Raw genomic sequence first — 16,109 nt, forward strand, 5'->3', positions numbered from 1 at the left:
AGCCGGATTCCACCAAAGCATTTTTATCTTCATGCACACAATAATAATATTTTACATTGTAATCCTTTTATTTTAAAAATTTGGCAGGTTTGTGTGCTGCTGCGCGTCCTTGTGTGTGTAATAAGCAGAGTCTACGTGCGTTGTGCACCCGCATATAGACCCATATTACTAACGCACTCTTTAAATAACAAAAAAAAAATATATTGTTTAATATTGTAGATGGCATGTTACTATTTTGAGGCAACTGAAACCTGGTCTAAAGTCAATGGTGCAGTCATTTTCAGTTGCCTCAAAATAGTAAACTATTAAAGTTACGGACTGCAGTTTTAAACTTCAGAATGAGCATCAGAATGAGATTAGGAGGTTCAGTCTGCACTATAACATGGCTTTTGGCCTCATTCAGGTCTAACACATAAAATATATGCTATTTTTTGTGATGACAAGATGCAAGTCATTTTCATATTCAAATAGCTCATTTTCATTGAAGATTTTTCCACACGTCGCATCTTAACAATGGACAAAGCATCTTGCCAAAAAACATCTTAAAGATATCATGACAGAGTCTAACACAAAATACTAACATATGGAAAAGAACAATTTGTATGTTATGCCATTAATTTGATATTATTATTATTATTATTATTTACATTGTTGTTTTACGGAGACCAATAAGTGTTGCAAAACAGTTCATTTCAAATGTGTATAACATAAAGAGAAAACATGAACATTTTAGATATTGGGCATGGATGTACTCTGGAAATCAAATTTACTTGTTCAAAATAATTTTTAACCCATTCTCCATCACCAACCCCAACTCCTATTTCATTAATTTACAATGGTAAACAGAGACAACAGCAAATTGTAAACATATACACAAAACATACAGTAGGCTAACAACTCTATAAACTTAACAGATACTGACATTGGCAAAAAAAAAAAAAAATAATAATAATAATAATAATAATAAAATAAAATAAAAATAATAATTTAACTTTTAGTGTTCGTTTATAAAAAAATGTAGGCAACTTGAAATGTGAAGTTGTATTAAATGACAACTTGGATGTGAACCAGTTAAATCTAAGAAAGTAACATGTTAAATTGTTATTGCCGAATTCCAGAAATATGTTTTTTTTTTTTTTTTTTACAGCATTAAAATGATCATAAATTACAGTCAAATATAAAATTGTACTTTCTTACCTCAGTTTTTTTTGGAGGAGGGTAAATCCTTTATACTTTAACACAGAGATGTACAACTGCTAATGTCACCTCAGTAGTGGCAAGTAAAACAAAACAAACTATCTTTGGTTGCTTTACATGTTTGTCTTCGTCTTTTCCAGAACAGAAAAAGCTGCAATGTGGACCAGACATTTAGCCATTTAGTCAAAACAAACCCCTGCCTTAACCCTTGCATTTTTGTTTATAGATGTTTTGGTAAATATGTTTCCAGATACCAGTGAGAGTGCAATACTCCCTGCACTATTTAACACATTTATATTGATTGTTTACATAACTTTCCTTCACATATCCTGGAACAGAATGTGAACCATTGTAGAAACCTCTGACACAGCATCTAACCCACCTGAACACAACAAATTACACTTCTATTAACATTTAAACTTAGAACTTTGCTGCACTAAATGCTTTTGTTCACATGCACATGTAACAGAATATCGTATGCTGATTTTTGTGGCAAGACATGAGTAATTTTCATATTCAAATAGCTTGTTTTCATTTGTGGATCGTCCATCACACTGCTGGTTGAAACTGGGGGAAAAAATCATTTTGAAGATTTCAGATGCTGATACTAGTTGTATACAGTCTTAAAAATAAAGGATCCAAATGGAGGTTTTTTGGTTTCGCAAAGCCTTTAAGTAAACAGTTCTTAAAAAAAGAACCTTTTTTTTTTTTTTTTTTTTTTTAGTGTGAAGAACATTGAAGTCCCCCTGCAGTCAATAATTGTATCCATTAAAACTCATCTTTGATAATCATGATTAATGAATTTGAACCAGAAACTGACTGAAGAACGAATTATACAGGGTGGTCTACAAGTCGATGTATCAGAATGTTAATGCATTTTATGTATCGCTCCGAACACATACAGTAACAGTAATTGATATGATTAGCCTTTGGCTTGACTGCATTACCAAACAGCTAATAATGTTCCCAATTCGCCATCTCAGAGTAGGACCACTGCCTTTCTAAATGTCAGCATCCTTAGAAATGCTTTGAACATCATAGAAAGTCAGGGAAGAAAGGCATAGCTTATAGTTCATCATAACATCGTAACATAATTCATCATAATTCACCTGCTATATTATGTGCCCCATTTTTCCTGCCCCTTCTTAAAGACGTTCTTGTGCTCAATGTAGAAAAGTATGTGAGATTTTCCAACTTTGTTGTTGTTGAGCAACCGAAGTGCGAGCTGTTAAAGCTCTGCCCTCTTCTGGAAAGCGGCTGGGAGCAGCAGCTCATTTGCATTTAAAAGGACACACACAAAAACGACATGTTTTTGCTCACACCCAAATAGGGGCAAATTTGACAAGCTATAATACATGATCTGTGGGGTATTTTTATCTGAAACTTAACAGACACATTCTGGGGACACCAGAGACTTATATTACATCTTGTAAAAGGAGCATATTAGGTCCCCTTTAAAGGTTACATAGCAATCGCACTGTGGCTATATGTAGCTTGATTTAAGCAAAGCCAAGGCTATGTTTTTTTTTATCCCAGGTAATTCATGAACCGATAAAATGTATGCAGTGTAAGTAGTTTTGGATAAAATGAAAAAATGTCAGTGATATCAAGAAGTGCACCCATGAGTTAATGTATTGCATTTTATTATTTCATTTCCCTCAAACGATAAACAGCTGTGATTAATTATTAAACCTAAAAGTCAGACACAGTTTTCTTATACGCTTCATCAGAATTCAACAGTAATTCAACAGAATTCAAAAACAGTAGGCCAACAGAGTAGTATGTCTGAATTCATAGCATTCAAAAAACAGCGTAGGTGAAAAGTACCCGGACGTCTTACTACTTCTGCCAAGATTCTGAAATGCGCATTCAATAAACGACGAGGTCATAATAGGTATTTTGAGCAGTAAGATGACGGATATCAAATACATACATACATACATACATACAGGTCCATCGATCAGTATTTTTAGGCCTACTTTTGATACTTAAGTGCACAAACTTTTATTTAAGTAAAATTTAAAATGAGCTATTTACACTTTTAGTAGCTGGTTCATAAGGGTAAGTAAGCCTACTTCATTTACCACTGCTTAAATTTCAGAATAAGATGGCATGGTTTAGTCTGCACCAAAACATGTTTAATTCTTTAAAAGCCAATGTCTAATATGTTTGCCTGTTTACCTAAATAAAATTGCAACATTACAGTTTGACTTTTGACCACGGGTACTTTTGAAATGTGCAAATTTGCATGAGTATTTTGACATTCAAATATCTCATTCTCAAGATGTTGTATCAACTATTGTACCAAAAGGCTCATCTTGAAGACATTTTGACTCACTATTGTAAAATATACAAAAATCTATATAGTATACTTAAAATTTGCATTCTCAATCTTCACAGAATAGCTACATCCGTGCTAGTCAGTTACTGGGCACAATCAAAAGAAACACTTTTTACCTATATATTCATTCACTGTAAATTACTATCAAGTACAAAGGCTTCAGTTGCTGCGATTCCACTAATATAAAATAATCTAATCTGCACATTTGACTTTTAGTGTGCAAGTAGGAAATAGCAATTTTAGATTTCCAAACATTATTTTTGTGAATATTGTAATTATCCACTGAGATTTTTGGTATGAACTATAGGAAACCAATAGATGGCATGACCCAGAGATCTGATCTCACCATCATTGAGTCAGGCTGAAATTACATAAAGAGACAGAAGCAACTGAGACCATCTAAATCCATGTAAAAACTGCGGCAGTTCTCCAAGATAATTCTTGTTTCCTCAGACATGATATACAGGTGCTGGTCATATCATCAAAAAGTTGATTTATTTCACAAATTTCATTCAAAAAGTGAAACTTGTATATTATATTCATTCATTACACACAGACTGATATATTTCAAATGTTTATTTCTTTTTATTTTGATGATTATAACTGACAACTAAGGAAAATCCCAAATTCAGTATCTCAGAAAATTAGAATATTACTTAAGACCAATACAAAGAAAGGATTTTTAGAAATCTTGGCCAACTGAAAAGTATGAACATGAAAAGTATGAGCATGTACAGCACTCAATACTTAGTTGGGGCTCCTTTTGCCTGAATTACTGCAGCAATGCTGCGTGGCATGGAGTCGATCAGTCTGTGGCACTGCTCAGGTGTTATAAGAGCCCAGGTTGCTCTGATAGTGGCCTTCAGCTCTTCTGCATTGTTGGGTCTGGCATATCGCATCTTCCTCTTCACAATACCCTATAGATTTTCTATGGGGTTAAGGTCAGGCGAGTTTGCTGGCCAATTAAGAACAGGGATACCATGGTCCTTAAACCAGGTACTGGTAGCTTTGGCACTGTGTGCAGGTGCCAAGTCCTGTTGGAAAATGAAATCTGCATCTCCATAAAGTTGGTCAGCAGCAGGAAGCATGAAGTGCTCTAAAACTTCCTGGTATACGGCTGCGTTGACCTTGGACCTCAGAAAACACAGTGGACCAACACCAGCAGATGACATGGCACCCCAAACCATCACTGACTGTGGAAACTTTACACTGGACCTCAAGCAATGTGGATTGTGTGCCTCTCCTCTCTTCCTCCAGACTCTGGGACCCTGATTTCCAAAGGAAATGCAAAATTTACTTACATCAGAGAACATAACTTTGGACCACTCAGCAGCAGTACAGTCCTTTTTGTCTTTAGCCCAGGCGAGATGCTTCTGACGCTGTCTGTTGATCAAGAGTGGCTTGACACAAGGAATGCGACAGCTGAAACCCATGTCTTGCATACGTCTGTGCGTAGTGGTTCTTGAAGCACTGACTCCAGCTGCAGTCCACTCTTTGTGAATCTCCCCCACATTTTTGAATGGGTTTTGTTTCACAATCCTTTCCAGGGTGCGGTTATCCCTATTGCTTGTACACTTTTTTTCTACCACATCTTTTCCTTCCCTTCGCCTCTCTCTTAATGTGCTTCGACATAGAGCTCCGTGAACAGCCAGACTCTTTTGCAATGACCTTTTGTGTCTTGCCCTCCTTGTGCAAGGTGTCAATGGTCGTCTTTTGGACAACTGTCAAGTCAGCAGTCTCCCCCATGATTGTGTAGCCTACAGAACTAGACTGAGAGACCATTTAAAGGCCTTTGCAGGTGTTTTGAGTTAATTAGCTGATCAGAGTGTGGCACCAGGTGTCTTCAATATTGAACCTTTTCACAATATTCTAATTTTCTGAGATACTGAATTTGGGATTTTCCTTAGTTGTCAGTTATAATCATCAAAATTAAAAGAAATAAACATTTGAAATATATCAGTCTGTCACAGAGACAAACTCCGTGATTCCCTCCTCTGGCCATCAGAGGGAGCCTTCGCCGGAATACTGACACACACATTCTCACACATGCACTACATTTCCCACAAGCCCCGTACCTTGGCGCTGATTGCCACACCCAGCTGCTCTGCATTACCTGGACTATTTAAGCCACACTCAATCTCGCTATCATTGCAAGGTCTTGTATTGCCACGGTGTACATTTCTGAGCGTTCTTTATTCTGACTGTCTGCCTGTTGTTGAACCTGTTAAACCCCCGTTAACGATTCTCTGCTGCCTGCCCTTGGACTATTTGCTGTTTACTGGACTTGTGATTCTTATCTGCCTGCCCTAATCTACTGCCTGTTGTAAGACTACGATTCTGGCTTTTCCCTGCCATTCCTGTTTGCCCGTTTGACCACTGCCTGTTTGACTACGAGATCTGTTAATAAAGCCTGCATATGGATCCCACTTCGTGTGACGACTCCTTACAGAAGACTTCGACATCCCAAGATCCAGCGGCTTTCTCCCATCTGTGTGCTGCGATGTCAGCTCAGGCCAGCCAACTCGCCGCCCACCAGCACCAGCGGAATCGTCTCACCTCTCTCACGGAGGAGCTGGTAAAAGCCTTGCAGAGTCTCCACACCACTGCTCCTGCGGTGCCACCACCTCCTGCCGCGGCCACCATTACACACGCGGCTGAGACACATCTCAGGGGAACCCCCGCCCGTCGCTTTCCGAGAAATTCGACGGTGATCCAGCTAAATGTAAGGGATTTATACTGCAATGCTCTCTCTTTATCAATCAGCAACCCGCTCTATATACCACGGAGGCAGGGAAGATTGCTTTTGTCTGCTCACTGTTTACAGGCAAAGCCCTGGAGTGGATTATGGCGGTGTGCAGAGAGGATGGATCAGCCTTTCCGTCATTCGAAGCTTTCTTGCGGAGTTTCAAAGAGGTATTCAATCACCCCAGCGAGGGTAAAGGGGCAGGTGACCGTCTTTTGAAACTTACCCAGGGGAGGAAGACGGCGGCGGAATATGCACTCACTTTTCGCACACTCGCTGCACAAACCAACTGGGTGAGTGATACTCTAAAAGTACTGTTTCGCAGAGGCTTATCACATGAATTACAGGCAGAACTCGCGTGCCGTGATGAGGGCCTGAATCTGGATCACTTTATCGAGTTGGCAATTCAGATTGATAACCTCATTCATTCCAGAAGATCCTGTCATCATCGCAGTGTACAATCTTCACCACCCGCAGCCGTTGAGAACCCCAAGGCCATGCAGGTGAATTCCTATCATCTCTCTGTGGAGGAGAGGAATCGGAGAATTATGCAACGTCTTTGTTTATACTGTGGTCACCCCGGTCACATGAGAAATGTCTGTCCTGCCCGTCCCAGTCCCGAGAAGCCGAGGCTGGTGAGTGCTAACCAGAGACCAGATTCAGATATGTGTGTTACAGTACCCATTACTCTCACAGTTAATAATCAACTAATCACAACCACTGCATTACTGGACTCAGGTGCTGCGGGTAACTTCCTGTCTCAAGGTTTTGCTCAACTCCACCGCATTGCTTTAACTGAATGCTCTTCCTCTCTAACAGTGGAGGCGATAGACGGCCGTCCACTGGGCACCGGATGCATCACCACTATCACCCAACCTCTCATCATGAGGACAGGCGTGCTTCACACAGAAACCATCCATTTCTTCATCCTACCCTCATCTACAACATCTATCATCCTGGGATTACCCTGGCTACGCAGTCATAACCCGCAAATCTCCTGGAGAGAAGCTCAAATCACACACTGGAGCGAAGCATGCCATCTCAGATGTTTGTCTCACCTATCTCCTCTCTCTGTCAGATCCGTCCAGACTGCTGAACCTACCCGTTGAGTAGAGCGATCTGGCGATGGCTTTCAGCAAGGTGCATGCTTCACAACTCCCACCACACCGACCATATGACTGCGCTATCGATCTCATTCCAGACTCAACGCCGCCCAAGGGCCACATCTTTCCACTCTCTCAACCCGAGTCAGAGGTAGTACATTGAGGAGGAACTGGTGAAGGGTTTCATCCGTCCATCCACGTCCCCTGCTTCTGCTGGTTTCTTCTTCGTGCACAAGAAGGATGGCGGTCTACGGCCCTGCATCGACTATCGAGGTCTGACTGATATAACCATCAAGTTTAGATACCCACTATCCCTGGTTCCCGCTGCACTAGAACAACTACACACCAACAAACACTTCATCAAACTCGATCTCCGCAGTGCTTACAACCTCATCCGCATACGAGAGGGAGATGAATGGAAGACCGCTTTCTCTACTGCTACTGGACACTATGAATATCTTGTTATGCCGTTCGGGCTAGCCAACAGTCCGTCTGTCTTCCAGGCTTTCATAAATGATGTCTTCAGGGACATGTTGAACAAGTTTGTAATAGTTTACATCGATGATATACTGATCTACTCTGACACCCTCGAAGAGCACATCCAGCAGGTCCGTGTTGTACTCCAACGACTCATCAAACACCAACTATACGCCAAATCTGAGAAGTGCGAGTTTCACCAGACTTCCACCTCCTTCCTGGGGTATATCATCAGCCCGGAGGGGGTTGCTATGGATGAGAAGAAGGTAGCAACTGTCCTTGACTGGCCGCAACCTACCACACTCAAAGAACTACAGCGATTCCTGGGCTTCTCCAACTTCTACTGCCGCTTCATCAGAAACTTCAGCACAATAGCCAGCCCATTAACAAGCTTTGGTCAAGAAGGGACATCACCCCCTCACCTGGACACCTTCAGCCGTCCAAGCATTCCAGATGCTGAAGGAACGCTTCACTACAGCCCCCGTATTACGTCATCCAGACCCTGACATCCCTTTCGTGGTAGAGGTGGACGCCTCCAATACTGGCCTCGGGGCCGTCCTCTCACAAAGACAAGGTAATCCTCCCAAGCTATATCCATGTGCTTATCATTCCCGTGAGCTCAATTCCGCTGAGAGGAATTATGACGTAGGAGACCGCGAATTGCTGGCCATGAAGGACGCATTCGAGGAGTGGCGCCACTGGCTGGAGGGAGCTATGCATCCTTTCGTTGTACTAACAGACCACAAGGATCTTTCGGATCTATGGTCTCCCCGAAGATATAGTCTCTGACTGGGGCCCACAATTTACCTCTCGTCTCTGGACGTCCTTCTGCCAAGCTCTTAACATCAACGTCAGCCTCACTTCCGGGTACCATCCACAGTCCAATGGCCAGATCGAACGCCTCAACCAGGAACTCACCCGCTTCCTGCGTTCCTATTGCAGCCAGCATCAGAACGACTGGGCCCGGTATCTGATGTGGGCAGAATACGCTCAGAACTCGATACATAAGGAGGCTACAGGATTAACTCCCTTCCAGTGTGTCCTTGGTTTCCAACCACCTCTCTTCCCCTGGTCAGGGGAGCCCACTGATGTACCAGCAGTCAACGACTGGATGAACAGGGGTGAGGCCACATGGAACCGAGCTCAGACCCACCTCCAACGTGCTGTCCGCCGCTTCAGAGAACAAGCTGATTGTCATCGCCGTCCTGGTCCTGAATACCAGCCTGGTCAGTGGGTGTGGCTGTCAACCCGAGACTTACGTCTCAAACTCCCTTGCAAGAAACTTAGCCCAAGGTACGTAGGCCCATTTCAAATAACACGTCAAGTTACACCTGTCTCATTCCGTCTTGCATTACCTAACCATTTCCGTATCTCTCCCACCTTTCATGTATCACTGCTCAAGCCCGCTGATGGTCCCCGCGAGGAGGGAGAGGAGGTGTCTGGTGAGCAGGGTCCCCTACCCATCATGGTGGAGGGCGAGGAGGCCTATTGGGTCCACGAACTACGGGACTCACGACGTCGAGGAAGGACGCTCCAGCATCTGGTCAATTGGGAGGGGTACAGTCCTGAGGAGCACTCGTGGGTCAACGCGGATGATATCCTAGACCGTAACCTAGTGGAGGAATTCCACCGTAACCACCCAGAGAAACCGGCCCCTCGACCATGTGGGAGACCTCGACGTCGGTTGCTTCCTGATTGCCACACCCAGCTGCTGTGCATTACCTGGACTATTTAAGCCACACTCAACCTCGCTATCATTGCGAGGTCTTGTATTGCCACGGTGTACATTTCGGAGCGTCTGACTGTCTGCCTGTTGTTGAATCTGTTTAATCCCCGTTAACGATTCTCTGCTGCCTGCCCTTGGACTATTTGCTGTTTACTAGACTTGTGATTCTTATCTGCCTGCCCTGATCTACTGCCTGTTGTAAGACTACGATTCTGGCTTTTCCCTGCCATTCCTGTTTGCCCCTGTTTGACCACTGCCTGTTTGACTACAAGATCTGTTAATAAAGCCTGCATATGGATCCCACTTCGTGTGACGACTCGTTACAATTACAAGTACAGCTCACAATGGTTTTACTTGTTATTAATTTATTATGAGCTCTCCTGTAGCAAAGGTCCAAACAATCATAAATTATACCATTTCAGTAGCCATTATGGGTTATTTGGCTGTGAAATAAAATAAGCAATGTGCAAAGTTAGCATCAAAAGTACTTTGTAAAAGAAATAAACAAAAAATGGGAAAAGGTGCAGTCATAGGTGTTATATTTCTAATGAGTGAATATCTGCTTTATTTTCTGTATTTTATTATTGGTTCAAAATACACAAAGAGAGTCATTTCCATGAAAGAGTAACTTATTTTTGAGCTTTTGCCTAAAACCTAGTCTACATGCAAATATAAAAGGGCTACTCCCATGCTAATGAATTCATAGACGTCAAACTTTTTTTTTTTTTTTCATTAAATGCTTTTGCCCACATGCAGGTCTAATACAAAATAAGCTGATTTTTTGATGATAAGGCTTGAGTAAATTTGATATTCAAAGAACTAATTTTCATTGAAGACGTTTTTTCATGTTGTTGCAAGTCAGAACATCTTGTTCTAAATGGCTCATCTTGAAGATATTTTGACAGTGAATCAAAACAGTCTATTCTAAAAATGTCTTTATTCTAAAAAAAAAAAACTGCTTAAAATCTGTTTAACTAAATAATTTTCAGTACAGCTAAACTTTTCATGCTTCAGTCAATTACTGGCCACTTTTCCTCCCATTTATTCTCTCAAATATTTCTGGTTCAACTTCATTCCTTCACCAAATCAACACAAACTATTAACATTAACCAGTGTTGCTAGATCTTGCAAGAAAAAATAACAAGCTTGTTTAACAAAATAATTGACAAAGATGTCTTGGCGTTTTTTGATTCTTTGAGGAGCTTGTGTGAAGTAATTATTAGCTCTGTGAAGATTAATAAAACTGTACGACCAATTGACGCAACGACAGAATGCAATGGCATGGGCGAAGGTTCACTCTGTTAATTATTATTAATTTAGTTCTGTTTTAATTCAATTATTCATTCATTAGAATCCGGTCGTGGATCTCTCGCACACAGAATCTTAGAGGATGCAGAGTTAACTAATACCTTTTGGCCACCAACTGCTTGATCATAACAAAAAGTGGTAGTTTTCTTAGTCATGTTCATACAACTTGCTATGTCAGTGATAGGCAGAAATCAAGAGGTCTCAGATGATGTGCCTCCTGCTACATTCATTCGTGAGTCTCCAGTTTGATCTATCCTGGACATAAGTTTGTGGTAACACCAGACTCCACTTAATCTTTTAGTCATAATGATTTCAAAAGAATACTGAATAAATCAAATATAACATTTTATTTGCCAAGTGAGAATGTGTCATGCCAATTACATAATTAAACAATAAGCAATTCAGAAATTATAAATACATAACTAGAATGACTAACTAATATTATTTTTGTAGTCTAACTCACGGTTTCACAGACAAGGCTTAAGCCTACTCCAAGACTAAAATGCATGTTTGAGCTGTTTTAACCGAAAGCAATGTGCACTTACATATCTTAAAACATGTCACTGCCATTGTTTGGCTCAAGATGCACACCAGTAATGTTTTTTTTTTTTTCTAAAGCACCTTTATAAAAGTTACTTAAATGTCCTAATTGAACTAAGGTCTAATCCTGACTTAATCTAAGCCTTGTCTATGAAACCAGGCCTAAATGTAATTGAAAAGGGCTACTCCCGTGCTAATGAATTAATACAGGCCAAAACTGTAGTGCTGCTTTTGCAATTCAAATTTCCCTCAAATATTTCTGAGTATATCTAAAAATGTGTCTTCCTACATGGTTGTTTATGAAATGAAAAGCTACACACTCCATCAATTAGGGTTAAAAAACATTTGATATTTCAAAATATACCTAAAAAAAGAATGAAGTGCTATTTAAAGGTTAGGTTTTTAAATAATGGATATATACCTCTACAACTACTACTTCCCAGATCCTCTAAAAAATATAGTTCAGAGTTTTTCCTTGATATTCTTTGAATCTGTTTTTTTAAGTTTACTTTAAAGAAGCATACTAATGATTATGGTCTATCACATGTCACATGTTATTTGAATTGGCCGTATGGTTGATCTCCTGATGAAACATCTCTTCATCTTCCCCTTTTCTCCAGCTTATTTTGCTGTCACTTTCCAGCCCCATGCTCTTCAGCTTTTCACTTATCTGGAAGACCAGCAAAAAAGAATTAAATAAAACCTAATAACAGCAACATTGTGATATGGGAGGTGCTTGCCTGCTCAAAACTCACTACAATAAGAGTGTTGTGGGTGGCTGTCATGGCATTCAAAATATGCATTCAAAATTTGACACTGAAACTGAACATAGTGTTTAAGGCGGATACAAACCTCATTCAGGATGGCAGTCTGTAGTGAAGGATCATTCAATGTGCAATTACCATTACAGGACAATTTCAGTCTGACAATCTGCTTTTTAATTAACATGTCCTCTAGAGAAATAAAGAGTTTGTCATCATCAATCACTACGAAGATACATCAATAAATGAAAACATCTGTTTTTTGTAATGTCTGTTTCAAGAGTGATCTACAAATCTCTTGTTTGAGCCATTTAATTCTGTTAACTGGGGAAACTCACCTTGATAGCAGATAAAAGGATGCTGTAGATCACAGCTGTATTGAGCCCATTTCCCAGAATTGTTTCTTGACATGCCGACACAGTCAGATCCTGAACTCTGGGATGGTTGACCTGCTGCCCAGTATCTGAAGAAGAGGCTCCGTTTGTCAGACCATTCCCAAGAGTCCAGAAACAGACCAATCCAAGCAGTCCTCGGATAAGGAATAAGCTGAGTTAGCTGTTTGTGTTCCTGAGAGTTGTAGATAGTGGGCAGATCTTTGTAATTCTGTCTGCAGTAGTTTTGAGCATCACTCCAGCTCATTCTAACTGGTATATAGATGTATCCAGTTTCTACTGAGAAATGAAAAATTACAATCAGGTATCAATTTTATTTTTAGGTAACAATATATACTATATATATATATATATATATATATATATATATATATATATACACGCACAAACTTATAACTCACCATTGTAGCATGAAACAAATGATAATGCTGAGCATGAATAAGTTATCCAAAATCCACTTCCAGACAAAACACATTCACCTGAACTACTCGGTTCACCTTTCATCCAAGCACTGTACTGTAATAATGCATTTTCTCCATTAGACCAAGCCCAGTGTTTCTGTGTCCCTCTCTTCAGTCCAATCCACACTGATCCACTGTATCCAGCATCCACTATATTTACCAGCCTGTTCACATCATCCATGGTGTCTACAGTAGCCAGGTCAGTGTACTTCTCTCTGCAGTAACTCTGAGCCTCTGGCCACAACATTCTCACATTGATATAGTGGTACTGATGAGAAAGAGCAGAACTGCTCCAGAAGAGCCCTGTTAAAATCAGACATCACCATATAGATTTTCAAGCCTGAAAAAAGCTTGAAAATATGTTACTCTTTCATAGAAATGACTCGCTTTCTCTTCATTCCGAGGCAATAATAAAATAAAGAAATAAGAAAATAAAGTATTCATCCCAACCTGACAGCAGAAGCAGCACAAACAGACTCCCGTCCATGACTGCTCACACAGATCAACTCTGCTGGATTCTAATAAGAGATGATCAAACAAATGATCAATTTTCTAAATCAGTCCTGAACGTAAAAAATGTGGTGAATGCACATTTTAATTTCCTTGTTCAAAATAATTGTCATCCTCCATCACCACCCCCATTTCATTTAATGTAACAAAAAAGCTAAATATAAGAGATATTTTAATTTGCCTGTGGCCTGTACACCATCCTATATTCTTTCTGTGCAATCTTTGTGTGTTCGGTAGAAGATACAACCCTCAACTTCTGATCAGATATGGTTTTTCTAGTTTTTAACTTTAACTTGTTACTGAAATATGGCTGTTATATATAAAGTGAACTGATATACAGGTGCTGATCATATAATTAGAATATCATCAAAAAGTTAATTTATTTCACCAATTCCATTCAAAAAGTGAAACTTGTATATTATATTCATTCATTACACACAGACTGATATATTTCAAATGTTTATTTCTTTTAATTTTGATGATTATAACTGACAACTAAGGAAAATCCCAAATTCAGTATCTCAGAAAATTAGAATATTGTGAAAAGGTTCAATATTGAAGACACTTGGTGCCACACTCTAATCAGCTAATTAACTCAAAACACCTGCAAAGGCCTTTAAATGGTCTCTCAGTCTAGTTCTGTAGGCTACACAATCATGGGGAAGACTGCTGACTTGACAGTTGTCCAAAAGACGACCATTGACACCTTGCACAAGGAGGGCAAGACACAAAAGTTCATTGCAAAAGAGGCTGGCTGTTCACAGAGCTCTGTGTCCAAGCACATTAATAGAGAGGCGAAGGGAAGGAAAAGATGTGGTAGAAAAAAGTGTACAAGTAATAGGGATAACCGCACCCTGGAAAGGATTGTGAAACAAAACCCATTCAAAAATGTGGGGGAGATTCACAAAGAGTGGACTGCAGCTGGAGTCAGTGCTTCAAGAACCACTACGCACAGACGTATGCAAGACATGGGTTTCAGCTGTCGCATTCCTTGTGTCAAGCCACTCTTGAACAACAGACAAGCGTCTCGCCCGGGCTAAAGACAAAAAGGACTGGACTGCTGCTGAGTGGTCCAAAGTTATGTTCTCTGATGAAAGTAAATTTTGCATTTCCTTTGGAAATCAGGGTCCCAGAGTCTGGAGGAAGAGAGGAGAGGCACACAATCCACGTTGCTTGAGGTCCAGTGTAAAGTTTCCACAGTCAGTGATGGTTTGGGATGCCATGTCATCTGCTGGTGTTGGTCCACTGTGTTTTCTGAGGTCCAAGGTCAACGCAGTCGTATACCAGGAAGTTTTAGAGCACTTCATGCTTCCTGCTGCTGACCAACTTTATGGAGATGCAGATTTCATTTTCCAACAGGACTTGGCACCTGCACACAGTGCCAAAGCTACCAGTACCTGGTTTAAGGACCATGGTATCCCTGTTCTTAATTGGCCAGCAAACTTGCCTGACCTTAACCCCATAGAAAATCTATGGGGTATTGTGAAGAGGAAGATGCGATATGCCAGACCCAACAATGCAGAACAGCTGAAGGCCACTATCAGAGCAACCTGGGCTCTTATAACACCTGAGCATTGCCACAGACTGATCGACTCCATGCCACGCAGCATTGCTGCAGTAATTCAGGCAAAAGGATCCCCAACTAAGTATTGAGTGCTGTACATGCTCATACTTTTCATGTTCATACTTTTTAGTTGGCCAAGATTTCTAAAAATCCTTTCTTTGTATTGGTCTTAAGTAATATTCTAATTTTCTGAGATACTAAATTTGGGATTTTCCTAGTTGTCAGTTATAATCATCAAAATTAAAAGAAATAAACATTTGAAATATATCAGTCTGTGTGTAATGAATGAATATAATATACAAGTTTCACTTTTTGAATAGAATTAGTGAAATAAATCAACTTTTTGATGATATTCTAAATTATATGACCAGCACCTGTATATCAAGCGAACTTGCTGATTCAGATTCTACTAGATCTGTCATTTCAAGTCAAATTATGGCCAGACATGGTATTTTAATTTCTTACCTCAAAACAACTGCTTACTCCTTACTGTTTACAGCTTCTACTGTCACCCGAGGAAGATGGTGGACACATAAGAGTGATTTCACCTCTCTATCTAGTTTCTTATTGGTTAAACTGAGTGGGCAGTTCTTGGCCAGAACAGAATAAGCTGCAATATGGACCAGATCTTTTTCCATTTGTTCTAACATATCCCCTTCACCTTGTATATTTGTTTATTAGGTGTTTTGGTAAATATGGTAATGCTTCCAGCTGCCAATAAGAATGTAGTGCTCTCTGCACTATTTAACACATTTTACTACATTTAAATATACAAAATTTCATAGATTTCCCACCACAACAAACAGAATGAGATGAGGAGGTTCAGTCATATTCTCTGATAGTAAAGAATGTTTACTTGTTTACCTAAAGAACATTATAGCATTAAATGCTTTTATAATTATTCATCATTATCTATGATTAAATGCAGGTCTAACATAATAAAATCATATGGCTGGTTGCATAAATTGCAGATTGAACTTATTAAA

The 16,109-nt window shown here is 40.0% G+C and overlaps 1 protein-coding gene across 1 annotated transcript; it reads right to left on the bottom strand.

Annotated features, from left to right (window-relative positions):
• Window positions 1-12,111: 12,111 nt before the first annotated feature.
• On the bottom strand, window positions 12,112-15,372 carry LOC127500931 (macrophage mannose receptor 1-like). The gene is made up of 3 exons (XM_051872554.1): window positions 13,500-15,372; window positions 12,990-13,352; window positions 12,112-12,864 (listed from the first exon to the last, which is right to left on the bottom strand). The coding sequence occupies exons 1-3, from the start codon at window positions 13,534-13,536 to the stop codon at window positions 12,473-12,475; spliced, it is 792 nt and encodes a 263-aa protein (XP_051728514.1). The 5' UTR covers window positions 13,537-15,372; the 3' UTR covers window positions 12,112-12,472.
• Window positions 15,373-16,109: the final 737 nt, after the last annotated feature.

This window comes from Ctenopharyngodon idella, chromosome 2, assembly GCF_019924925.1.
Source record: "Ctenopharyngodon idella isolate HZGC_01 chromosome 2, HZGC01, whole genome shotgun sequence".
NCBI classification, from domain to species: domain Eukaryota; kingdom Metazoa; phylum Chordata; class Actinopteri; order Cypriniformes; family Xenocyprididae; genus Ctenopharyngodon; species Ctenopharyngodon idella.